Here is a 27,521-nt window from a genome sequence, read left to right as displayed (position 1 = left end):
TCAAAAGTTTCCCTTAACTGGGGCTTCTTAAATAGTGATCTTCTACATAAAGAATTTCAATCTCCATCAGGAAAGACGAAAGAATCGCCTTTCAATTTCTGGAAGTTTAGTCAAAATGATGACTCTGGTAAGGAATGGGGGGTTGACAGAAAACTAAACTTGGAGGCAGGACAAACAAGCTCAAAGCCAAGTGATTGGTCCAGTTGGGGGACTAATAAAGTTTAGACAAATGAACTACCGCCTTCAACAACACATAAAACAGAACAGGTAGCTCAGTGAAAAGCTTCCCTTAACTAGGGCTCGTCAAATAGTGATCCTCTACGTAAAGAATTTCAATCTCCATCAGGAAAGAAGAAAGAGTCGCCTTCTAATTCCTGGAAGTCCGGTCAAAATGATGACTCTGGTAAGGAATGAGGGGTTGACAGAAAACTAAACTTGGGGGCTGGACAAACAAGCTTAAAGCCAAGTGGTTGGTCCAGTTGGAGGACTAAGTTTAAAACCCAATTGGTTTAACTTGATTTGTTTGTCAAAATAACTATTTACAATTAATTATACCCAAACAGATTGTTTTCTAGAACTCTTTAAAGAAATTGACGATTCTATTAGTATTGAATAGCAATCAATGCAAGGCCAAAAATGTAAGAAACTAGACTTGTAACCAGTTCTAATGACGCTGATTTGATATTTTTCGAATTTATACCCAAAGAGAACAACACTTCTGAAATTACTGTTTAACACCAGTTTTTTGGACAGATTTGAATGCACTAATTAATATAGATTTTGACTCCCAAAAATTATGAGAAAATTCTGATATGCAATTCAATATGTAATTAATCAACTGTAAAAATTTCAGTTCTAAGGTTTCTTCATTTTTAAAGATTGTGGTTATGTGCAGAATTTCATACTCATAGATTGTACCCTCAATTTTATGTACCCATCTGATATTCCTCAAACTACATAACATACACATGATATTCACAAACATTGGTGGCCAAGTACTCCTACCTAACCCATGTTTCACTCACAAGATCCACCATTACAAGCAAAAACACTCATGCAATATAACCCATGCCATATACTTGTTCTTCATACATCCACTATACCCATTACACTATTTCACACCAACTATTAACTTGATAGATATTCAAGCCACCTAATCAGTTAAGCTTTCATTCCATCTTCTTCCAATGAATGCACAGAAACATAAATACAAAATAACTATATTCACAGAATATTGGTTTCAACCTTGGAGATGTAGTTATTAAAGCACCAAACTAGTTGTTCAATTTTCACCAAAAGCTACTCCTATCTCCTCTTCATGGCTGCTAGTTGAATAATATGAGAGTTTAGGGTTACCCACACACTTTAAAAAATTTGATTCCCTTATCCTTTTGCTTTTATTTATTTATTTATTTTGTTATTATTAAAATCTTATCTCTAAATTAGAGATTTCCACTATAAATTTATTTTAGGTTTAAAAATTAATTAAAAGACCTTCCAAAAATTTAATTTGCACTTTAGAATTGACCACAAAAATATTTGAGATTGTAATATTATTATTATTTAATTATTTACTTAATTTTTATATTCGGGTTCTCATAGAACAGGTAGCTCAGTCAAAATTTTCCCTCAACAAGGGCTCCTCAAATAGTGACCTCTACGTAAAGAATTTCAATCTTCATCAGGAAAGAAGAAAGAGTCACCTTCCAATTCCTGGAAGTCCAGTGAAAATGATGACTTTGGTAAGGAATGGGAGGTTGACAGAAAACTAAACTTGGGGGCAGGACAAACAAGCTCAAAGCCAAGTGGTTGGTCCATTTGGGGGATTAATAAATTTCCAAAAAACTGTTCTTGGAAATTCGAAAACCAAGTAAGTTTTGGATTTAAAATTTATAACAATTATTTTAATATATACATTTTCATTCCAACCATATTTTCATACACTAGTCTTCCAATACTATTGGGTTAAGTGGTTGTCCGTAAGATTTGAAAATTTATTACGAGTGATTTCCAGAAAAAAAATCAAAATAACAATTAATCTTCCATACCTATGGGGTTAAGTGGGCGTGCGTGGGATTTACAAATTTGTTACGATTGATCTGCAGATGGGTACGTTACAACCAATGTTCAGTTGATATTGTAAATGTTACCCAAAATATTACAAATTGAATATTCAAAAGTGGATTTTAAAATAATTCCAAATGACAACAAAAATTCAAATAGTCATACTTTTCAATGAAATACAAATAGTTGGTCGTAACAACGAATGATGCATAGCTAAGTGAAACACAACATTGCCTACATAAGCTTCATTTTTTCACACATTGAGTAGTCAAATCGTGGAGAGACTTGTCGGTATATGTAGATGGATTGTCAAGTCATGTGACTTGGTGCACAGGCTTTGGTTTTCTCAATTTTTTGATTATAGTGACAACTCATCTCTTATTGATATATGTGGGATTCTCAATTCAGAAAGTCACATGGCAACAGTGAATTCACTGATTTACCTTACAGTGAGCATGCCCTTATTTTGTCGGTATATGCAGATGGATTGTCAAGTCACGTGACTTGGTGCACAAACATTGCTTTTCTCTGTTTTCTGATTACAGTGACAACTCATCTCTTATTGATATATGTGGGATTGTCAATTCAGAAAGTCACATGGCAACAGTGAATTCACTGATTTACCTTACAGTGAGCATGCCCTTATTTTGTCGATATATGCAGATGGATTGTCAAGTCACGTGACTTGGTACACAGTATTTGCTTTTCTTTGTTTTTTCATTGTAGTGACAACTCTTACCTTGTTCATATATGTGGGATTGTCATGCAAAGGCATTTATTTTCTATGGATTTTCCTTCAATGTCTTTCTAAAGCCGTTCATAACCAACTATATAAACGACTAAAGGTGAAGACACAACCTTACAACTCATTTCGCCCTACGAAATTATCATTCATTTGTTTAAAAAAATTAGCATGGCTACACGATTCATGGGAGGGAGTGTGAATCGCAGAGGTGGTAGGAACTTGCAAAGGGGTGATAGTTCACGACGAAGAGGGGAAAGGGGATGTGGCAATGCTGAAGATGAGACAACAATACCTGTTTTAGATTATGCTTGTGGTTATCGTGATAGGTTTGGGAAGCGACATTTTTTGATGCCCAAGTATTATCGAGTTCAAGGAGGTTCATGTATGGAGCCATTTGACAATCAAACAGGATATGGTTTATCTGACGCTGCTCGTCTCAAGTGGCCCGCACTATTTATAGAGCGGGTACAGCTGGAAACCTTAAGTCGGGAAAATCAGCTTAAGGTGCCAAAAGCACGTTCTGTTGAGATCCAAAAGGAAGATCCTGATAATGTTGATCGACTATGTGAAAGACTACAACGTGAGATTTCTCAAATGCGTTGTAGGTTAGCCCGCGATATGCAACTATACATAGTTAAGAAGGATGCCCAGAAGAACAGAATATAACCAAATGTTGTGGCTATCAAGGGTATTATGGAGGATCCTGAACTTGTCTCTGACCCTGAGCTTTCGGATTATTCAGACTCTGAGATTGCCGATTTAAGCACGAATAAGGTGTTTATGTCCATACTTCGGCAATATTAGGTCATGCATTAATATGTAATGTCTGTGTTAGACTAAGTGTTTCCGTAATGAGTTTGTCAGATTGTCTGCCTAATATTTGTCTATCTAACTGTTATGTTTATGTATTGTGTGTTCAGTTCAGGGTGTCCAAGATGTATGTATTGTGTGTTCAGTTCATGGTGTCCATAATGTATTTTTGTGGGAGACTTATGTCTGTACTACCTATGTAACTGAAAACTGTTACATTTGTAACTTCAGTTATGTTGTTTTCATGCATGTATGAGTATTTAGTAAATTAGTGACTTCGTATATTATGTATTAAGTTTTATTACAAAAATGTTGACAAAATTCATTTTAGGGGAAATACACATTCTCTTAACTTGTTCATCTTCTCAATTGTGACAACCAAAAACTGTAACCATTATTCATTGAACATAACAAATAACGTTCTCATTCTTACAAAAAATACACTACCAATTGAATAAAACAAATAACCTTTCCATTCATTCATTTATCACAACATCAGTCTTATGAAATAAGCGAAACCAATTGAATCACAATAACATCAACTCCAACCCAATATTTACATTACATAAGTTCATGTTCGTAATCAGAATTCAAATTACATACAAGTTACATTACATAGTAAAAAACAGAAAAAGTACCATTCGTATGTAAAAAATACATCATCAAAATTTGAGGTCTTTCTTTTCTTCCTTCTTGCTGCAGCTCTCGCGGTGGCCTTCGTCTTCTTGGCCTCCTCCGCGGTGCTCTTCGCGTCTCACTGTTTGTCGTTGTTCGCCAAACTGCACAGTGTGTGGGTGTGCTTCGGACTGTAGAGCATGTATATCACATTCTGACCCAAAACAAAGATGAAAGAAAAAAAAAATAATGAAAACGCCTAGAAAACGGTTTTACTAAACCGGTTTTCTGAATTACATTATCACCTTCTAACCCAAAACAAAGACAAATGGAAAAAAATATATTTAAATGAAAACGGCTTTAGTAAAGCCAAAACAAATTTCTGAATTACATCTTCTAAACCAAAACAAAGACAAAAGAAATTTTTTTTTTTTTACATGAAAAAGGCTTTAGTAAAGCCAAAAGAAATTTTTGAATTACATTATCACCTTCTAACCCAAAACAAAGTCAAAAGAAAAAACAAAAAAAATTTACATGAAAACGGCTTTAGTAAAGCCAAAATTTTTTTCTGAATTACACCTTCTAACCCAAAACAAAGACAAAAGCAAAAAAAATAAAAATTAACATGAGAACAACTTTAGTAAAGCCAAAAAAAAATTCTGAATTACATTATCACCAAAACAAAGACAACAAAAAAAAAAAAAAACAAAAAAATTTTTTTTACATGAAAACGGCTTTAGGAAAGCCGTATTAGAAAACGGTTTTAGCAAACCCGTTTTCTGAATTACACCAGAACAAAGACAACAGAAAAAAAAAATTACATGAAAACAGAAAAAAAAAAATTTACATGAAAACGGCTTTAGGAAAGCCGTATTAGAAAACGGTTTTACTAAACTCGTTTTCTGAATTACATTACGAAGGAAAATTTTATTATTTTTTTATTCATCAAAAATGGCATTGGAAAAGCCGTTTTAAAGAAAACGGGTTTGGCAGATAACGGGGCTGGGGGAGTTTTTATATAAGTTTTAAAAACGGATTTTGGTTAAAAGCGTGGTTATCATCCATGTTTTGTATGGTGAACAGTAAAAGCGTGGTTCATAAACACGCTTTTAGAAGAATTTTTTTTTAGTTAAAAGCGTGGTTCACAACCACGTTTTCAGAAGAAATTTTTTTTTAGTTAAAAGCGTGGTTCACAACCACGTTTTCAGAAAAAATAATTTTCAGTTAAAAGCGTGGTTCACAACCACGCTTTCAGAAAAAAAAAATTAATTAAAAGCGTGGTTTGGAAACACGCTTTTAATTAAACACGCTTTCTTGTCACCGCCTATGATCTCAGCCACATTGGCCACGCTCGTGTCTATGTCTGCTTCGACGTCCTCCACAGGTCATCTCTATCTCTCTCATTTGGCGCAAACTGATAAGAAATGAACACTTTCTTTGGATTGAGTGATTTGGAGATAAAAGAAAAGAAATAAAGAGATATGTATTTCTTGTACTTGTTTAGATAATTTAAGTGGAGAGAAATAGAAAAAACGGAGAGAAACACATTTCTCTTATAACCCTTATTTTCAATCTTTCCGAAAGTAGAGAGATTGAGAGAGAAAAGAAATAAACAGATTTTTATATTTTTATAATACCAATTTCGATTGAGAGAGAAAAGAAATCAACAGATACTTATATTTTCATAATATCAATTTTGTTCCTATAAAAATAAAAGAAATAAAATGATTGACAAAATATAAAAAAGTTATTTTGGTAATATAACAAAAAAATAGTTTCTTTTCTTTTCTCTTATGAAATCTAACCAAACAAGAAGGAGAGAAATCATAATCATAATCATTTCTTTTCTTTTATTTTTTACTTATCCAAACAATGAGAGAAATCACAATTATTTTATTTCTTTTATTTTCTTTTCTTTACTCTGATTACTTAAATAATCATTTCTTTTCTTTTCTCTTCCAGATTCCCAAAAAGAAATGAAACTCTTTTATAATGTTTGGTTTATAAAATTAGGTGAGTGTTAGTAAAAATTATGCTAGGACTGGATCGACAACAACCAAGCAATAATTCAAACTACACAACTTAAATAAAAACAATTAAGCAACTGTGGTTTTGGTTCCGATGCCATAAAAGACTAAGGACTTTTCTGGACTAAACAGTGACAGCAAAGTAAACAAGAAGGAAAATAAACTTTGTTGATCAACAAATGGTAACAAAGTAGATTGAATAAAAGGAAAAAATTTCAAATTACTGTATCAACAGATGGTAACAAAGTAGATTAAATGAACAGAAACAATTTCATACTAAAATCACCTATGCTTCTCAACAAGTACAAATTACAATGTTAGATACTACTCCTAAATTACAATTTCAACTACTCCTAAGTCTAAGAGCTAAGTTGTTGTGTTGTTGTTGATGACCCCTCATTTTTGCCAATCTCTGGCCTTTATGCTTCTTCTTCCACACGCCCCCAAGATATTCCCAATTTGCAACTGTTGTTGTGTAATTGCTGCAATTGCTCCCTGGCTTCTAGGCCTTCCAATTACATTAATCCTCTACTTCTGTCTGTCAATCTACCTCTTCTTCAAGTTATTTTATGCCCACAAACTCTTTTAACCTTCCCTCGACAGAGAAAAACTTCTACTTTGTCTCATGCTTCCTCCTGAAAGGCTGCCTACTAACTCCATGATCACTGCCAGTAACTGCTCCATCACTTATAGTCAACCCATATACAAAAACCCACTTTCAGTTGTTAGTCATGATCCTCTGATTCTGGACATCCACTCTAGACTTGGCAACTTGTCCTCCACTGGACTACTTGTCGGCCACTTGGGCCCAAATTGTACTTAAATCAGAGATTTCATCCCCCTGAGCCCAAGAGATAATACAAACAACAAACTATTTATAACGGGCCCAAAACAAAAATAGACCACAGCCTAACATAAGACAATTTGAGCTAAGAAAGAAATTTTAAGGGATGGAATTTAGGGACTTGTTTGAGTTGTCATCTAAGGCAACAAGATATGAGTCAATTCTTAGAGAGGAGAGACATAGGAATGCAAATTCTTATGGAACTAATTTCCAAGAAGTTGATGTGGAAACAAAAATTGATGTTGATGTGGCTCAAGTGGTTGACAAAACATCAATGGTTTGTGATGCCTTGAGGAAAGTGGACAAACCAGTGAACATGCCAACAAATCAGCCAGTCAAAAGAAACACAAATCTCGCATTTAGGCAGTATTATTTTGATTTATCAAAAGCTGATGCCATTTTTGATGAGTTGTTAGTTAATAAGTTTTTAACATTGTCCCCTGGACATATAATTCCAAAAGAAAAAGATAGAGTAGGGAAAGAATATTGTAAATGGCATAATATTTTTAGACATTCTACCAACAATTGTGTAACTTTCAGAAATTATGTGCAAGATTTAATACAGAAGGGACTGTTGAAATATGCAGAAAAGAAAAAGGGAGTTATTGCAGTTGACAACAATCCCTTTCCAGAGATGGCACCAATCCATATGGTGTCAGCTAGCATTAAAAGGAGGACACCAAATCCAACTGTTTTGCATTTTGATTTGGAAAGGATTCACAAGGAGAAGCAGGAGAAGGCAAAGAAAGTGATTGATGAAGATAGGTTTGTATGCACAAGATGTGGGACTAAAAAGGAAAAATTGCAAGCAATTTAAGCTGACAAGTTGAAAGAGATTGTGAAGGATCATGGCTTAAGGTTCAATACCTTGGGGGGAGGTGACCTTCAAATTTTCAATGGAGACCAGTTGTTTGATTGGCGGGACCCTGGAATTTTTGGGCCTGTCGACAGATCATATGGTGAAAATTTGGTCAATTCTTATTCAGGTGGCAACCTATGTATCCTTCACTTCAGAGTTCAGAAGGAGTCAGAGTTAAAATAAGACAAGTGAGAGATCAAATGCATTATTTCCTCTGCAGTTGGGTCCCTATAAAAGGACATTGGCTCACCAGCAGGTTGTTGTGGCACACTAGTTGGTGGCACCATGTGTGTTCTTGAGATCATCTTCTGTGCCTTTGCTTTAGTCTGGCTTGCATGCTCCATCAATCAATGGAGCTTTCAATACACACCTGGCCTGAAAAGGCCTATTTATGTAAATGCTTTATCATCCAATGAATATAAGGTCAAGCTAGTTGGCTTGATTTTAGAGTATTCTAATTGTTTTGCATGGAGTTATGATGAAATGCCAAGATTGGATAGGTCCTTGGTTGAACATAAACTTCCAATAAAATCAAATTATGTGCCACACAAGCAACCTCCAAGAAGAATGACAAATGAGGTTACTCTCATGGTAAAAAGATGAAAATGAGAGGTTGTTGAATGCTGGTTTCATTAGAACAGCCAGGTATGTAGAGTGGCTGTCGAATATAGTTCCCGTTCTTAAAAAAATGGAAAGATTAGAGTATGTATTGATTATAGGAATTTGAATTTGGCTACTCCCAAGGATGAGTATCCCATGCCAGTTGCAGACTTGTTAGTGGATTCAGCTGCAAGGCATAAGTTCTTGTCATTCATGGATGGCCATGCTAGGTATAATCAAATCTTTCTTAGCCCAGATGATGTTCATAAAACTACATTTAGGTGCCCAAGGGCCTTAGGAACCTTTGAGTGGGTGGTCATGCCTTTTGGGCTTAAAATGCAGGGGCACTTATTAGAGGGCCATGAATTTTATCTTTCATGATTTGATTAGAAAATTTTTGGAGGTATATATTGATGATGTGGCAATCAAGTCTGATGAGTTTAAAGAGCATTTGATACATCTTCGACAGGTGTTCCAGAGAATGAGAAAATACCAGTTGAAAATGAACCCTTTGAAATGTGCTTTTGGGGTTTATACTGGTATTTTTTTGGGTTTTCTGGTTCATCAGAAGGGGATAGAGGTGGATACAAACAAGGCTAAAGCTATTAGAGTAGCATAACCTCCATCCAATAAAAAGGAGTTACAAAGTTACCTTGGACAGATTAATTTTTTAAAGAGATTCATTACTAATTTAGTAGGGAAGACTTTAGTCTTTTCTCCTTTGCTAAAGTTAAGATCTGATAAAGGCTTTAGATGGGAAAGTGAGCATCAAAGGGCATTTGATGCCATTAAAGACTATTTGTCTAAGCCTCTAGTTTTGATGCCACCCATTAAAGGAAAACCTTTAAAGTTGTATATATTAGTAGGTGAGCAGTCGATTGGGTTTTTATTGGCTCAAGATAATGAAGAGGGGTGTGAGCGAGCTGTGTACTACTTGACCAGGAAGTTGAATGAAGCAAAGACTAGGTATAATTCTGTAGAGAAGTAATGCTTGGCTTTGTGTTTTGCACCTAACAAGTTGAGGCATTACATGTTACCTGTAGAGGTTAATGTGATTGCTCAGACTGATGTGGTAAATATATGTTATCTAGGCCAATTTTGAGAGGAGAAAAGGAAAATGGTTGTTGGCCTTAATTGAGTATTGCTTGAAGTATGTGCTTTAGAGAGCTGTGAAAGGCTAGGCACTAGCAAACTTCTTGGCTGAGCATCCATGTAGTCCTGTCAAGTTGGACTTGTATGAAGTGTTTTCAGTTGAAAAAGAGCCATGGAAGTTGATGTTTGATGGGTCAAAAACTGAAGAAGGTGTTGGTGCTGGGGTAGTGTTAGTGTCACCCTAGGGACAGGTGTTTCAATCTTCTTACCAGTTGGATGAAACTTAGGTGTTGTCAAATAATCAGGCAGAGTATGAAGCCTTGATTATTGGCCTAGAATTGGCAAAAAGTCTAAGGATTCCACACTTGAGAGTGTTTAGGGATTCATAGTTAGTGATAAGACAAAAATAGACCAATATAAGTGCAATAGTGTAGTTCTTGGAGAGTATTTAGAGCAGGTATTGCAGTTAATCAAAGGTTTTGAAACGGTGGAGTTTGAACACATGTTTAGACTTGAAAATAAAGTGGCCAACAAGATGGCCAGGCAGGCTCTGGTTTGAGAATTCCAGAAGGTTTTCAAGGAAGAATAATTAGGGTTTAGAAGAGAGCAATGCCTTGTGTTAGGTGTCGACAGTTGCAAAGTTTGGCAATATTGACTTTGGAGGTGTCAGAAGATGATTGGAGGTTACCTTTCATTAAGTATTTAGGGGACCAAGATGCAAAAGTAGATAGGAGAACAAGGTATCAAGCCATGAATTATGTGATTGTGAGAGATGACTTGTTTAGAAGAACCCAAGATCAGTTGATATTGTTGTGCATAGGGGAAATGGAACAAATGCAGGTCATGGCAGAGGTCCATGAAGGAATTTGTGGGGCTCACCAACTAGGTGAGAAGATAAGGTGGTTGATTAAGAGGCATGGATATTTTTGGCCCTCTATAAGCAGGGACTGCATTAGTTATGCAAAAGGGTGTTAGCAATGCCAAATACATGGTAATGTGCAAAAAGTGTCAGCTAGGGACTTGCATTCAATTGTCAAACCTTGGCCATTTAGGGGTTGGGCAATAGATTTGATTGGGATTTGATTGGCCAGGTATTTCCTCCTTCATCAAGACAACATGCATTCATAGTAGTGGCTATAGATTATTTTACTAAGTGGGTAGAGGCAGTTCCACTGAAGGTGGTAAACCAGTCTCATGTGATTGATTTTATCAAGAAACACATAGTGCATAGATTTGGTTTACCACAAACAATTACTGTCGATCAAGGGACAATATTTAATGGTGATGAAATAATGGAGTTTGCCAAAGAGTATGACATTCAAATGTTGAACTCATCTCCATATTATGCCCAAACAAATGGGCAAGCAGAATCATCAAACAAAACAATCAAGGTGACACTGAGTAAAGTAATAGAAGACAATCCAAGAGATTGGCATGAGTTGTTATCTGAAGTTCTATAGGCCTACATGAATTTAAAAAGGGATAGTATCCAAGCATTCCCTTATGAAATAGTTTATGGTCATGTTGCAGTCTTACCCTTAGAGGTGATAGTAAGGTTCAGTAGGGTGGCTAAGCACTATGACATTCCTGTCGATGAGTATGTGGAGGTCATGTTCATGGAGTTCTAGGATGTAGAGTGCAAAAGAATTGATGCCTTTGATTGTATGATGGCCCAAATGAAAAAGATTGAGAGAGTCTATAACAAGAAAGTTAAGTTGAAGTTGTCTAGCCAACTATTTGGCTAAGGGGGGTGTCCTAATCACTAAGATCTGCCTCTGGGGCAGGAGTAGTGGAAGGCTCTTGCCTTTTTTAGCCCTGACTTCTCTCTCGACAGGGGTAGGGGTGGTGGTCCTCCTTTGTGCTTGTGTATGGATGGCTGAAAAAGGTCCCCTATTAGCTTAGGAACTGAGGGTGTGTCTTTCAGTTGAATGGTTGGATCCATTGGAGCTTTGCCTTTATGTTGGTCCCTGACTAGGGGCTCAGCAGTAGGCTCAAGGGTGGCTGCCAAAAGTTAAAGAAATCAATGTTCCTAAAAATGAAAAAAAAAAAAGAGAAACAAACAAAACGTGAGATAGTCTGAAGTAATGTGAAATGGGAGTACCTGCAGACTTGAGCTTAGAGGGTGATATAGGGCCTTGGTTGTTGATAGAAGTATCTTGTCAGACAACCAATGACTCTGAAGTATGGAAGCACCAAGGGATCAGTGAAGTAATTAGACTGTCGACTAAAAAATATGACATGGACAAAGGGCTGATTGCTGCTGCCATATGTTTTTGGTCTTAGTCTTGTAACTCTCTACTCCTAAACTTTGGTATGATTTCCCCCATTATTTTAGATGTAGCCCATTTAACTAGCCTATCAATTTTAGGCAATCAAATTCATGCCTTTCTTGAACCCCCAAAAGTGACTTTCACTTTAAACACTGATATGAGTTACACAGAATTTATCAAAAAATACCAAGGCAAGTCTGCTTCCTCTGTCGATGATAAGGAGAGAATTGACTTTTATTTAGTTTGGCTCTGCTAATTCCTCTTTTGTATTCTTGGATATAAGGTCACCAAAGAGTACCTCCCACTAGCTCTATGCATTCGGGATGGCCAAGCCATGGCCTTTGCCCCTTATCTTCTTGCCACCCTTTACAAAGAGTTATTTTCTCTTGTTGACAATAAAATCTCTGCCAACTGTGGTGAACCCTTTTGACTCTTCCAAGCTTGGTTATATGCCTATTTCCATGAGGCACAACCCTCACCACCTAATACCATAAGGCCAATCTTTCACTCCTATGCTGAACAATTCCTCACTTTTAATAGCAAGCCTACCCTTACATTCACAAACCACCTTACCATGTTTTACAAACTTCCTTTCAACAGACCCTCCACCTTTTACAGACCATTTCACAACTTTCAATTCTCATCCAATAGACTTTTCTTCCTTTTCACAGACCCCTCTGCTTTAACCAATAACCAAGTCCAAGCACAAAATGAAACTTGGAGACACATTCTAACCTGTAGACATATCTTGGTTGGCTTTTCTATATCTTCCACCAAAATGTCCAGCTGCAGTTTTGAGACATACTGTCCCAATCAAAGGTCTAGGCAGTTTGGCCTTTCCCAAGGTATCCCATATCCTTATTTTCACCCAACCATTCATGAAGAGATTGGGTCTAGAATCAAGCTAAAGGACCCTGGTCAAGCTGAATCCATCCTGACCGAAAACACTGGACTTCTCAAAGACTTTGGTCCCTTCTTTTTTAAACTTGCCTCAGACTACACCATTGCTTTTGATCACTGGTGGAAACTTATGGCTGCCATCATTTTCTTCAAGCCACTTGAAGTTTGCCTCCAAGATACTTCTATCAACAACCAAGGCCCCATATCACCTTCTAAGCTCAAGTCTGCAGGTACTCCTATTTCACATTACTTCAGACTGTCTCACGTTTTGTTTGTTTCTCTCTTTTTTAAGACCATTGATTTCTTTAACTTTTGGCAGCCACCCTTGAGCCTGCTGTTGAGCCCCTAGTCAGGGACCAACATAAAGGCAAAGCTCCAATGGATCCAACCATTCAACTGAAAGACACACCCTTAGTTCCTAAGCTAATGGGGGACTCTTTTTCAGCCCTCCATACACAAGCACAAAGGAGGACCACCACCCTTACCCCTGTCGAGAGAGAAGTCAGTGCTAAGAAAAGGCAAGAGCCTTCCACTACTCCTGCCCCAGACACAGATCTTAGTGATTGGGACACCCCCCTTAGCTAAATAGTTGGCTAGACAACTTCAAATCCCCCAGGGCAGCTCTACCAAGTATGTGTTCTTATCACTTCTTATCTCATACATCACATCAACTTTTACTTATGTCTAACTGACTACCTCCTCTTTTGTAGAGAAAAAGGGAGAAGATTACTCATCACTACTACTGATGATGAGGACACTTCTATTTCTCCACAACACAATCATCCATCTCCTATTCCTTCCACCAATGAACCTAGAGAGTTCATTCTAGAGTCAACTCCACCATGATCTCAAGAACCACCGCTACCTCAAGAATCACCTGTATCACAAACACTTTCACAACCTTTGCCTTAAATCATCCCACAGCTTTCATTACAACCACCTTCACAGCCTTCACCACAACCATCTATGCATCCTTCACCACGACCATCTACACAGCCTGCACCACAACAGCTTTCACATCTAGAGCCTCCTCCTATTGCTCTCAAGGATGTCACACTTGGGGCTTTCCCAATGAAGGTCCTTTATCCAGGGGCCACTGAGCTCATTAACTTCCCTTCAGTCTTTACCCCTCAACCATCACCATCTAATTTCTCCAACTCCCAAGCTTCAAACAAACAATCAGAAAGGATTGATACAAGATCTCCTGCTAGCCTTCAATCCTCTCCAAGAAATCACAATACAAGATCTCTTCCATCAGAAGCTCAAAACACCCAAGGTAAATATAAATACAAATATGACCATCCATTTTTTCCTTTTTACTTCTTTTAACTAATTGCTCTTCTTTTCCAAACTACACAATCCATGACTCATCGCCACTACCAACGACAGAGAGAGCTTGAAGGCCCCCATGACTCATCCCCACTACCAGAACCAGAGAAAGAGCCTGAAGGCCCAGATGCTGCCACTGCCTTTCCTACCCTTGAGATTGATACCTCATCAATACTTGCACCAGCTCCTCCTGCTACCACAACCACAACAGAACAAGGCCAACCTTCTGCAAGCACTTCATCTATAGGACAGGTACTAATATTTCCAACCTTGTCTCCTTTATTTTCTACTATTAACTTACCCATTTTATTACTGTCGGTAGGCCATCACTTTATCCCAGGACATTTGGAAAGAACTCTCCACCCTCCAACAGCATCTTGACTAAATATCCCCCCTTTCTCAAAGGCTACATCACTTCCAAACTGAGACCCAACAAACACTTACCACCTTCATCAACCTCATCAATACCCCACTTGAAGAAATCATTCTCCATCAATTTGGTGAAGCCTTGGCCTGTCTCACTGCTGCTCTAAACCTTTCACCCAATCCTTTCAACCCAATTCAATTAAAACAACTGGTCAAAGTCATCACAGAATGGCCAAGTCTTTTGAAAATGGTTCAGCCTTACTCTAAAGATATACAAACAAAAAGAGGTTTTCTGAACAAAGCCCATGCTATATCTACCTCCCTCACACTTAGTCATCAAACCTCTTCAGCTAATTCTGAACAATGCACAATACTTGAACTTGAAGAACGCAGGCTTATGGCAGAACTTGCCTTTGTCAGGCAAAGAAAACTCCATCTGCAGCAACAACAAGACTAGCTTTATCAAGAAGTAAGGACAATGTTTTCCCAGATTACACACGATCCTTCTTCAATTCAAACAGTCAAAACTGAGTTGGACCAAGCCCAAGCCATACTAGTAGATGCCCAATCAGAATAGGGTATTCTGGCCATTCTCTTCCCCAAAACCTAGATTAGTTTTTTTTTTCTCTGTGTATTGCACAAAACATTTACTATCTTGTAACCCATTGTACAAACATTTATATTAATGAATATCAATATTCTGTTTTGAATGGCCTGTTGTACTTTTCTGCAAGTTTTCTTCCCTTTCGTATTTCTATGAATTAATCAACTCCCTTTGAAAGTTTCCTACATGGTTGGATAATACTTTTTAAGGTATTTTCCATTTATATTCCTTCTATGTGGCTGCCCTTCCAAGGATTCCAACTGATATGCTCCTCCCTTAAGGACTTTATGAACCCTAAAAGGGTCTTCCCAATTTGGTGACCATTTGCCAAATTTGGGGTCCTTTTATCCCTAATGGAAAAATAGTCTTCCACACCAAGTCACCTACTCCAAAGATTTGCAACTTAACTTTCTTGTTATAGACTCTCTCAATCTTTTTCTTTTGGGCCATCATACAATCAAAAGCATCAATTCTTTTGCACTCTACATCATGTAACTCCATGAACATGGCCTCCACATACTCATCGACAGGAATGTCATAGTGCTTAGCCACCCTACTGGACCTTACTGTCACCCAATGGTAAGACTGTAGCATGACCATAAACTAATTCATAAGGGGATGCTTGGATACTATCCCTTTTTGAATTCCTGTAGGCCCACAGAACTTCAAATAACAACTCATGCCAATCTCTTGGATTGTCTTCTATTACTTTACTCAGTGTCACCTTGATTGTTTTGTTTGATGACTCTGCTTGCCCATTTGCTTGGGCATAATATGGAGATGAGTTCAACATTTGAATGCCATACTCTTTGGCAAACTTCATTATTTCATCACCATTAAATACTGTCCCTTGATCTACAGTAATTGTTTGTGGAAAACCAAATCTATGCACTGTGTTTCTTGATAAAATCAATCACATGAGGCTGATTTGCCACCTTCAGTGGGGCTAATGAAACCAGCATTTAACAACCTCTCAATTTCATCTTTTACCATGACAGTAACCTCATTTGTCATTCTTCTTGGAGGTTGCTTGTGTGGCACATAATTTGATTTTATTGAAAGTTTATGTTCAACCAAGGACCTATCCAGTCTTGGCATTTCATCATAACTCCGTGCAAAACAGTTAGAATACTCTGAAATCAAGCCAACTAGCTTGACCTTACATTCATTAGATAATAAAGCATTTACGTAAATAGGCCTCTTACAGGCCTCATCTCCTAAGTTAAACTTCTCTAAATTGTCCGGCACATCAGCCTTGAGATCTTCAAGCTTTGCAGGGGCTGCCTTTAGATTCTCATACTACACCTCTTTATAATCTGTAGGGCTATCATCTACCACACATTTTGCCCAAAAATAGTGGGGCAACATACCCCCTAACCTTCTTTCTAAAAAGAAATTAAAAAGTCTAACAAAAGTACTTTTAATTACATCAGAATCAAATTCATTCTCACTTTTCTTCATCTTCCTTGGTAATGTCTTCAATCAGCACTTTATCTACAGGCCTAGTCTACAAGACATTTGGCCTAGCCACTTCCTGGCTCATCTTGGCTCATCTGTCGAAAACCTTCCCCAACAAATTTCTGGAACTCATCATAAGTCAACCTAATTCCTTTGGATTTTAGTTCTTCATTTTCTGGCACAACAGGGCTAAATTCTTTAGCATACATCATAGCTTCCACATTGTGAATGTCTGCCTTAAAGGGATTTGCTTCTCCCAAAAAACCTCTATGCTTTGTCCTTTTTGACCTTCCACAATTAAGAAAATCAAAGCCTGATGAAGGGAGGAAGGTACACAACCATTAGAGTGACTCCAATCCCTTCCCAGCAGCAGGTTATAATTTGAGGTAGAGTCAATCACAAAAAATGTTGCTCCCATCACTCTAGCTCCCACTTGCAATTGCAAAGCAATCATTCCTCTTGTATCAGAAGAACCGCTTGAGAAATCACTCATAGATACATCAAAAGGAATTAAATCATCTATAGTCTTACCAATCACACTTAAATTTCTGGTGGGCAAATTATTCCCAATAGCCCCATTATCGATTAACAACTTGGTGAAAGGGCAACCATTCAGGTGTGCACTCACATACAAAGTCCTCAGATGCCTTACCAATTCTAGCTTAGGTGACTGGAGTACCACCTTCTCACCACTACCAGTTTTAATTACCTGAATGGACTTACTAGCCACTTCTTTAGACTCATCCATCTTTGTTACCATCACAGCAGGCTCTGACAAGTCTTCCACATCCCCCTCCAATTGTTCTAATTGCCCAAGCCTTGCTTTAAACCTTTTTGGTAAAGCCAAAATCATATTACAATCAGTGTTTAAAGGCAAAGAACCAAACCTAATTGCCTCTACCTTTTCACTAAAACCCTCAGAACTTTCAGATTTTGTATCTTCTCTTTTGCCTTCCTTACTGTCGACAAGAACCTCATCTAGTTTGCCTGTCACAATACTTCTATCAGCCATTACCTCATCCTCCCCACTCTCTTCATCTAACAGGAGTGCTTTAGATATTTCCTCCAATTGCCTCCTAAGGAGAACCTTCTTAGGTTTCTTATCTACTATTTCCTCTATCTTGCTTGACTCACCACCCTCTTTCTTATTCTTCTCTCTCCAAAATCAAATTGTTTTGATCCTCTCTTTGGATTATCTCCCTCTTTTGTTGAAAACATAGCATGAAACTTCCTTTGCTCCCTCCTCACCTGAGTCCTAGTTGGGCCCATATGCTTCCATCTTGACAAAGGGAACTTTGGGTGAACCACACCTTGCCAACCAGCATGTGTAGGCACTGATGGCTTCACCATCCTTGGCTGCATTGAGGGATAAGCCTGTGGAAACCTCACCCATTGGCTATGAATCTGTCCTGGCCTGAAAAACCGTTGACCTTGGCCAATAAATGGCATTTGAAATGGCCTTGGTACAAATACTGGTCTCTGAACATGACTAGGGCCAATAGATGGCCTTTGATCTCTCACCTGTCTTACTTTAACTCTGACTCCTTCTGAACCTTGAAGAGAAGGATACACAGGTTGCCACCTAAATAAGAATGGACCATTCTTCTCACTATATGATCTGTCGACAGGCCCAAAAATTCTAAGGTCCTGCCCATCAAACAACAACTGGTCTCCATTGAAAATTTGAGGTCACCCCCCCAAAGGTATTGAACCTTAAGCCATGATCCTTCACAGTCTCTTTCAACTTGTTAGCTAAAATTGCTTGCAATTTTCCTTTTCAGTCCAACATCTTGTCCATACAAACTTGTCTTCATCAATCACTTTCTTTCCCTTCTTCTGCCTCTCCTTGTGAATCCTTTCCAAATCAGAAACCAAAATAGTTGGGTTTGGTGTCTTCTTTTTAATGCTAGCTAACACCATATGGATTGATGCCATCTCTGGAAAGGGATTTCTGTCCATTGCCATAACTCCCTTTTCCTTTTCTGCATATTTCAACAGTCCCTTTTGTATTAAATCCTGCACACAATTTCTGAAAGTTACACAATTGTTGGTAGAATGTCTAAAAGTGTGATGCCATTTACAATATGTTTTCCCTACTCTGTCTTTTTTTGGAATTCTATGCCCAGGGGACAATGTTAAAAACTTATTAGCTAACAACTCATCAAAAATGGCATCAGCTTTTGACAAATCAAAAGAATACTGCCTAAATGTGGGGTTTATGTTTCTTTTGGCTGGCTGATTTGCTGGCATGTTCATTGGTTTGCCCACTTTCCTCAAAGTTCCACAAATCACTGGTGTTTTGCTAACCACTTGACCCACATCAACATCAATTTCTATTTCCACATCAACTTCTTGGAAATAAGTTCCATAAGAATTTGCATTCCTATGTCTCTCCTCTCTAAGAATTGACTCATATCTTGTTGCCCTAGATGACTACTCAAACAAGTCCCTAAATTCCATCCCTTCAAATTTCTTTCTTAACTCAAATTCCAGCCCATTTTGAGCCATTCTTATAATTTCAACTTCAGGCATACACATTCGACACTTGTTTTTTGCTCTCTTAAATCTGTTAATAAATTGTTCTGCACTCGTAAAAAACTTTTATCTCATTTCGGATAAATCAACCAAAGTTACTTTTGGCTCAGTTCTATAAAACTGAGCATGAAACTGACTCTCCATTTCTACCCAAGTATGAATTGAATCAGCAGGCAAATTAATGAACCATGTGAAAGCAGTCCTAGACAGAGAATATGGAAATAACCTCATTTTAAGTATGTCATTATTTCCTGCTTTTCCACATTGTAAAGTAAACCTCCCTATGTGTTCAATTATTGATTGGTTTTCCTCACCATGAAATAAGGAAAACTCAGGGACCCTGTTGCTCCTAGGAAAAGGTTCATCATCTACCCATTGAGGGTATGGTTTCCTAAACCTAGGCCTTTCAAGCCTTTTCACCCCTGGACCATAAAGGTCTTGAACAATCTGAATAATTTGATCTCTGAAGATTTTCACCATGATTAACAACATTTTGCCCCCTATGCCCATAATTATTCTCAAGAAAATCATGCCTGTCGACATGTAAAGGGGGTGCTCGACCCCTTGGCCTTGGGCCATTACCAAATGGTTCATGATACATGTTAGGCCTGTGTATTTCAGGATATGCTCCCATATTACCATCATTATTTACACCTTGGTCTCCATAACCCATATTATATCCAACATTTTGATTCCCAAAACCTTGATTATAATTTTCAAAACTCATATCATTTCTTGGCCTCATGATAGGATAACCATTAAATTCCGTGTTAAACAAATCTTTGTCTCCTACCTCTCTTTGGCCATATAATGGATTAGAAAAAACATTTGACCCAGGATGCCCCCCAGGCTAGTTTCCTTGAATTTTAACATTTGGGGTTTGAAATACCTAATGCATTCTTTCCTCTGCAGTTGGGTCCCTATAAAAGGACATTGGCTCACTAGCAGGTTGCTGTGGCACACCAGTTGGTGGCACCATGTGTGTTCTTGAGGTCACCTTCTATGCCTTTGCTTCAGTCTGGCTTGCATGCTCCATCAACGGAGCTTTCAATACACTCCTCACTTCTCCCAGTAGGATTTGATTCTCTTCTAATGACTGGTTTGCTAGTGCATTCCTTATTTGAGCCATCAGAACCCCTGTTGGAATTTTGGCATGGCCACTTACCAGGCTTCCTGTACCCACTGATTGGCCATCCATATGGCCTTTATAGGTCATTGCCTGGCCTACATGCTGAACACCACCATCATCAGCAAAGACCAAGTCCTTGTCCACTTCTTCTTCTTCAAACTCAGCAGGTCCTTTTCAGCATGCTTATCAACCTGTTTCTTAGCCTTCACCATTTCTTGTCCAAATTATGTAAGATTGTCCCACTAGGCGTGCCAAAAATTGTTAGTAAAAATTATGCTAGGGCTAGATCGACAGCAACCAAGCAATAATCCAAACTACACAACTTAAATAAAAACAATCAAGCAATTGTGGTTCTAGTTCCAATGTCTCAAAAAACTAAGGACTTTTCTGGACTAAACAGTGACATCAAAGTAAACAAGAAGGAAAACAAACTTTCTTGATCAACAGATGGTGACAAGGTAGATTGAATAAAAGGAAACAACTTCAAATTACTGTATCAACAGATGGTAACAAAGTAGATTAAATGAACAGAAGCAATTTCATATTGAAATCACCTATGCTTACTCAACAAGTACAAATTACAATTATAGATACTACTCCTAAATTACAATTTCAACTACTCCTAAGTCTAAAATTAAGTTGTTGTGCTGTTGTTGATGTCCCCTCATTTTTGCCAATATCTGGCATTTATACTTCTTCTTCCACACGCCCCCATGATCTCCCCAATCTACAACTGCTGCAACTACTCCCTGGCTTCTAGGCCTTTCAATTACATTAATCCTACACTTCTGTCTATTGATCTACCTCTTCTTCAAGTTATTTCATGCCCACAAACTCTTTTAACTTTCTCTCGACAGAGAAAAGCTCCTACTTTGTCTCATGCTTTCTGTTGAAAGGCTGCCCACTAACTCCATGATTGCTGCCAGTAATTGTTCCATGACTTATAGTCAACCCATATGCAAAAACCCACTTTCAACTGTTAGTCATGATCCTCTAATGCTGGACATCCACTCTAGACTTGGCCACGTGTCCTCCACTAACTAGACCACCTGTCGACAGAACCTAGCAAAAATAAGTGCAAACAATGAGAAATAGTACGAATTGACGAGAAATGGAACTCTGTTATTTTAAAGAGTTTATTTCTCACCAAATATGGTGAGATAACAACTGCCTTCGTTTCGGATGTGGGTTGGTGTTTTGACTTTTTTAATCTGGGGCTAAAAAGCGTCGTTTGGGATGGGCTTTTTGGCTTTTTTGACTTTTGTGAGAGAAAAAATTAAATGATTATGGTTTGAATGTGACATTTTGTCTTATTAGTTTTTTAGCTTATTTTGTATTTTTGTGGCTAAAATTGCCCCAACCCAACCCAACCCAAACCTTCATGCCAAACGAACCTTAATTGGTTGTGTAATTTTCTGAGATTGCCTATTAAAATACATAGAAATAACAGCAAATTCCATTAGCGTTCTCTATAATTTAAGACTTGTGTCACTTTGGTTATTAATTTTTTAATTGTGATATGTTTGATCTTAAATTTTGAATTTTGTTCCAAATAAGAACAATCAAAGAAGTTTTCTTTGCAAATAGTTCATGTCAAGGGCAAAATTGTCATATAACTTATTTTGTATTAGTTAACTTGTATATTGTTTGAAATGTAATGGCATTTTTTTTAATGAATAATACTGCAACTTTCTTGGTTATAAAGTTATGTTTGGTTTGGTTTTTAAAATCTATTTCTAGAAAAATTTTCTAAGAAATTTAAAATTAAATTAGTGAATTTTTTTTTGAAACACATCATTTTTATGTAATTTTATCTTTTGGGAGGGTAGAAATAAGTTTTTAAAATAATTTTTTTTGATTTTTTTTTTGTTAAATTAGTTTTTATTTTTTCAAAAGTCAAATATGACAACAAATTTGATGTCATTATTAAACTAATCCATTAAATAAAAAATCCAAAACTAAAAACATTTCATATATTAAACACATCGGTTATACATTAAAAGAGTAATAATCATCCATTACCTGATAATCATCCAAAAATATTTATTAACAACAAATACAACCATCTATTACATGATAACCTTTCAAAAATATCAACAAAAACAATCACCCATTATATGATCATCATCCAAACATATATTAAAAGTTAATTTAGGACTTGTTTGGGGTGTGCTATATAAGTACACTTTTTATTTTTTTTGAGTCATATCACCTCTTTACTTTTCTGCACATCTTTTCGTAAAAAGTCAAAAAGTGTACTTATTTAGATCATCCCAAACAATCCTTTAGTAAAAAATAAAAATATAAAAGATTTATCATTTTTATATAATTTTATCTTTGGTAGGTAGAAATAATTTTTAAAAACTCAAAAATATTGTTTTGACATTTTTTTGGGGTCAAATTAGTTTACATTTTATCAAATTGAAAACTTTACCCTTGAAATGGAGTAACAGTGTCTTCAATTGTTCTTATTTGAAACTAAATTAAAAATTCAGGGTCAAATGTATCACAATTGAAAGATCAGAGACCAAAGTGACACAAGCCCCAAACTATAGGGACAGTTAGTGTAATTCGCCCTAGAAACAAATTTAAATTCTACCAATACCCCTACATGACATACTTTGCTCTTTTTACCCATCTAAACATGATAGTGAGAAAACATAATCAAATTTTTCTTCTTCTTTTCTCACGTAGATGAGAGACTATAATAATTTTTTTTTTCTCAACTTATGATCCAAACAGTGTGTTACTTGTACTTTTACTCAAAGTGGAAGTTTGAGTAAAAAACTTCATTTGATATGAAGCACTCCAATGGATAAACTCAAATTTGAGTAAAATTTCTAAGTGCCAAATTTTGAGTGGATGCGCTAGGAGTTGGAGTCTATGAAGCATAGGTATGGGTATGGATACGGGTATAGGTACGAGGTGGGTACTCTGATACAGAAAATTCTTAAAAAAGTATGGTACGGGTACGGCTGGGGTACGTCAAATTTTTTAATTTTTTTTTTAAAAAAAATTTATAGCTAAACATCCAACATACAAATCAAAGTTTCAATATTAAAACTAAAAGGAGAACTTGTCTACAAAGCTGTATAGTTATTTCTTTTTCTTTTTTGATTGTCTAAAAAAGGATACAAAAGAGAGCAAACCATGACTCATTGGTAAAGGGTGTAGAAACAAATTACTTGATATTTTCAAAATTGAAAGAAGAATAATAAAGGCTGCAATAAATTCTAGCATTTGCAAAAAAAAAAAAAAAAAAAAAAAAAATTCATTTTGCCGTACTGGTGTCGTACCCAAATGTATTTGCTGTATCCGGCATGTATTCGGCATACCCGGTACACGTACCGCTATACTTGCACCCAGTAAGTACCCAGTACTCATACGGCACCATTTTTTAAGTACCTGTGCTTCATAGGTTGGAGTAAAGGACAATTAGGAGAATTTGGAAAAGTTGGGTAGAAGATCCGATGTTTCAAGTTTTGATTGGATAAAAATTTGAGTAAATGAAACGGGTAGAGTCAAATTTTGAGTAAAACTCAATGTGGTATTGGTTAGTGGAGGGGATTCTAGTGGTTTTTAACTGAAATTTAAATTTGAGTCAAGATTTGGGAAGGGTTAGAGATGACTTTAGAGCATCTCCAATTTTTCATCAAATTCAGATTTGATGAAAAAAAATTGCTGAAACTGTATGCTAACCATTTCATCAAATTTGTATCAAATCAAGGGAGAGGCAATTTTTTCACCAAATCAAGGATGAACAAAATCCTTCGCCAAGTTTTCAACTATCATATTTTTACTCAAATTTGATGAAATTTTAAAAAGAGTTAGGATTGGATATGGTTTTCTTTCATAAAAAATGGTTAAAAGAGATTTTTAGGCTAAGTTTGGAATTTTTCAAATAGATTTGATGAAAAAGAGAGTAAAGATTGGAGTGTTCCATACCATATCAAGTTTTTAACCAAATTTTCAATCAAATGTGATGAAAAGAAAGAGTGAGGATTGGAAATGCTCTTATCATTCTTTTAATAAGCTTGTGTTCTGAACTTATGGTATGTGGTTTTGGCTTGCTTTATAGTTCTTTTGTTCAACTTCTTTGGCCTGTAACCTTAATTTTAATGGGTGAGTTGTTTTCATCTCACACCTCTGTTTGGTTCTTGAGAAAAATGAGGAAAATGAGAAAAGCGTCCTATTGTAAAAGAAATCAATTTATAAAACCATATTCTCATAGCCTTGTAAAAGTACTTGTACTGCTTTTCTGTGTGCAAAACTGATTTGATTTTGTGTATCATTGGTACTTCTACTTTTCTGTCTTTCCAGTGAGTGACCTTTTTTCTCCCTTTTCAAATGCATTTCATCTCTAAATTCTTTCCTATTATAATCAAATATGGATTTGAAATCGATGCTTTGGTTCTAATTGGAATTTGTTTGTGAATATTCGTTGATTAGGAAGATACCTTAGGCATTTGGGATATGAAGTCAATTATGTTTGTAACTTCACTGATGTCGATGACAAGGTTAGTAGTTGAATTGCTCCAACAACATTGAGGTTGCATGTGGATTTATGGATTTTACTCTTTCAAGGAGTGAATCTTTTAATTCAATATGGTCTTTTAGATCCAGATTTTAAGAAGAGATTTGAGAGTTTTAGATTAATGGATTTGAAATAACTTGGCGGATGTTATTATTTGAAATCATTCAGTGAATAATTCTACTTGTACAAGAAGTTTTACAAAATGTATTCACTTATTTCTCTATTTAACCAGCCACTTTACACGTATCAACCTATTTCCAATATTTAACTTCCTACAATTTCATGAAGTTTAACATCCCTTCATTGCAAATCCTTTCATTTAGATGGAGTTTGAAATCATAAATTTAGAAATCCTTTTCCTTGTCTAGTACGTGCTTAATGAGAAATTTTTTCCAAGTTCATAGAGTTTTCCATGATGGCTTGCTTTCAATAATTGTATTCGGAAGTTACTTTTAAGGAAATATATAATGGCTTGTTTTCAATAGAGTTTTCCATAATATTTGCCGAGGGCTTGTGCATCCTTGGGGATTAGTTGGGCTTTGGTTCGGACATCCCAATGCCAATATAAAAAAAAAAAAAAATAGAGTTTTCCATAATATTTTTATCGCTGCTTACACAGAACTTTTAATGAAGGAAAATTCTTATATACACACACAAATCTACATATTATATGCACCTCTACTTTTACCAAAGTTACCACAATGGGGTCGTAACCAACACCATTTTGTTACATAACCAAACACCACAATGGATCGTAACTTAAGTTAACAACTTTGATTTGGCAATTTTTTAATCTCAACTAAACACCACAATAGTTAGTAATCAACACCAATTTAATATGTATGGTGTGTATTTTAGCATGACCTTGATGTGTTATGGATATAATTTTGTTTAGTATTTCCACATATGATCTAATTCTATATGTTGCTCCTACTTTTGTCTGCTTGAAGTCGAGATATTGAAAATGCTTTTAGATTTGAACTTTTCTTTGTTGCCGAGTGTCATTTCAAGACAATTAGTAGTATGCTTGAGTTTTTCCTTCAATTGTTAGTTTCGGTGTATATCCTGCTACCCTTGAATGGTGAGGTCCATGGTCCAAGTGCGACTTGGGAGAAGTGTGTATGTCTTACTAGTCTGAATAGCTGCAAATAATAGAGCATGATTTAGAGACTATGCTGGCTAGTGAGCTTAGAACAAAGCGATATAATGTTTCTACATAGATTGCTAGATAGTTATTAAATGATATTTAGGTTTCATCTAAGGAAATGCCTAAAATTTAGTTGTTTTTAGATCTGGATTACAAAGAAAGAAGTCTGAAAAATACTATCCTTTATGTAAGATGTGGCAGTAGAGGGATCAGAAAGTGCTGCAGGGAATTGAAAAGTCCAGCCCATACTTCTCCTTAAAACCCAGGTATTAAGGAGAGGAAAATTGAAACCTTATAACTAGCATAGATGGGGCAACTCCAGGCCATGTGCGACACGCCGGACAAACGGCACATCAGTCATAGGCCCAACCAAGATCTGATATCAAATTGAATGAAAACAATTATTTGACTTACCAATCAATGAGGTAGAGGCCATGTATATATAATATATTCATGATATAATTTAAGAAACTATATATACAAGGTAAGATTTCTATAATGGAAACAATATACACAAGGTAAGATTCCTATAATCAAAATAATTCCTATTCTTACCTTGTGTATATTGTTTCCATTATAGGAATGTTACCTTGTGTATATTGTTTCCATTATAAGAATCTTAACTTGTGTATATACACAAGGTAAATTGTTTCATGAGAATCTTACCTTGTTTATATACACAAGGTAAATAATTATGTAACAATGTATATAAGACTCTTTTATATAGGAGGAGAGAAAATTAAGTATGATAATCCTAAATATGGTAATGAATATAATATGGTATGTATAATAGATAGAATATATAGTTACTATATTTAACACCTCCCCTCAAACTCAAGTAGGGATACCAACTTGTACTTGAGTTTGGAGAGAGAAACTAAAATATGAAATAATTCACTACAACAAAAGTAACCTATAGTGACGAAAAGTAGTGAATAAAATAAATTTCGTCACTAAATAAGAATAATTCATGACGAATTATAAAATTTTGTCGCATATAATAAAAAAATAAAAATAATTGGTGACGAAATTTATTTTCGTCAATAAATACTTCTTTTTAGGTGAGGAAAAATTAAGTTTCGTCATCAAAAGTTTTCCCGCTAATTTTTTTGGGTGGCGCCAAAATTTTGAGACTTTTGATGAGAAAAAAATTTGTCACTAATTATAAAATTATTAGTGAGGAATATATTTTTATCACCAATAATTTTACATTTTTTTTTGAAAAACTTGATTTAAAAAATTTAAGATTATTTGGTGAGAAATATATTTTCGTCACTAATCAACTTGTTTGGTTCTGGTTTTCAGAAAATTCTACTTTTTTTATTTTCCATATTTTAATATTTTCAATGAATTTTTTTAATATTTTCAGCTATTTTTTTAAATTTTTTTTACACACACCTAACATAAATATACTTAAAAAATATAATACACTACTAGAAAAGGGAGCTTTAGCCACGAAACTTTTTGCGACGGTTTAAAAATTATCACAAAAATAGGCTTTTGCGACGGTAATAAAATATGCCGCGAAATCATTTTTTTTGCGATGGCAAGTGATTGTAGCCAAAAAGGCACCAGATAAATATTATTATTAGA

General features: G+C 36.0%; 1 protein-coding gene across 1 annotated transcript; it reads left to right on the top strand.

Annotated features, from left to right (window-relative positions):
* Nucleotides 1-8,925: 8,925 nt before the first annotated feature.
* On the top strand, nucleotides 8,926-9,552 carry LOC145802591 (uncharacterized). Its single transcript, XM_082895326.1, has 2 exons — nucleotides 8,926-9,103; nucleotides 9,263-9,552. The coding sequence occupies exons 1-2, from the start codon at nucleotides 8,926-8,928 to the stop codon at nucleotides 9,550-9,552; spliced, it is 468 nt and encodes a 155-aa protein (XP_082751452.1).
* Nucleotides 9,553-27,521: the final 17,969 nt, after the last annotated feature.

Source organism: Camellia sinensis, chromosome 11 (genome assembly GCF_055761805.1).
Source record: "Camellia sinensis isolate YWXY chromosome 11, ASM5576180v1, whole genome shotgun sequence".
In the NCBI taxonomy this organism is placed as follows: Eukaryota; Viridiplantae; Streptophyta; class Magnoliopsida; order Ericales; family Theaceae; genus Camellia; species Camellia sinensis.
The sequence above is the reverse complement of the archived record's forward strand: the minus strand, read 5'-3'. Positions and strand labels throughout refer to the sequence as shown.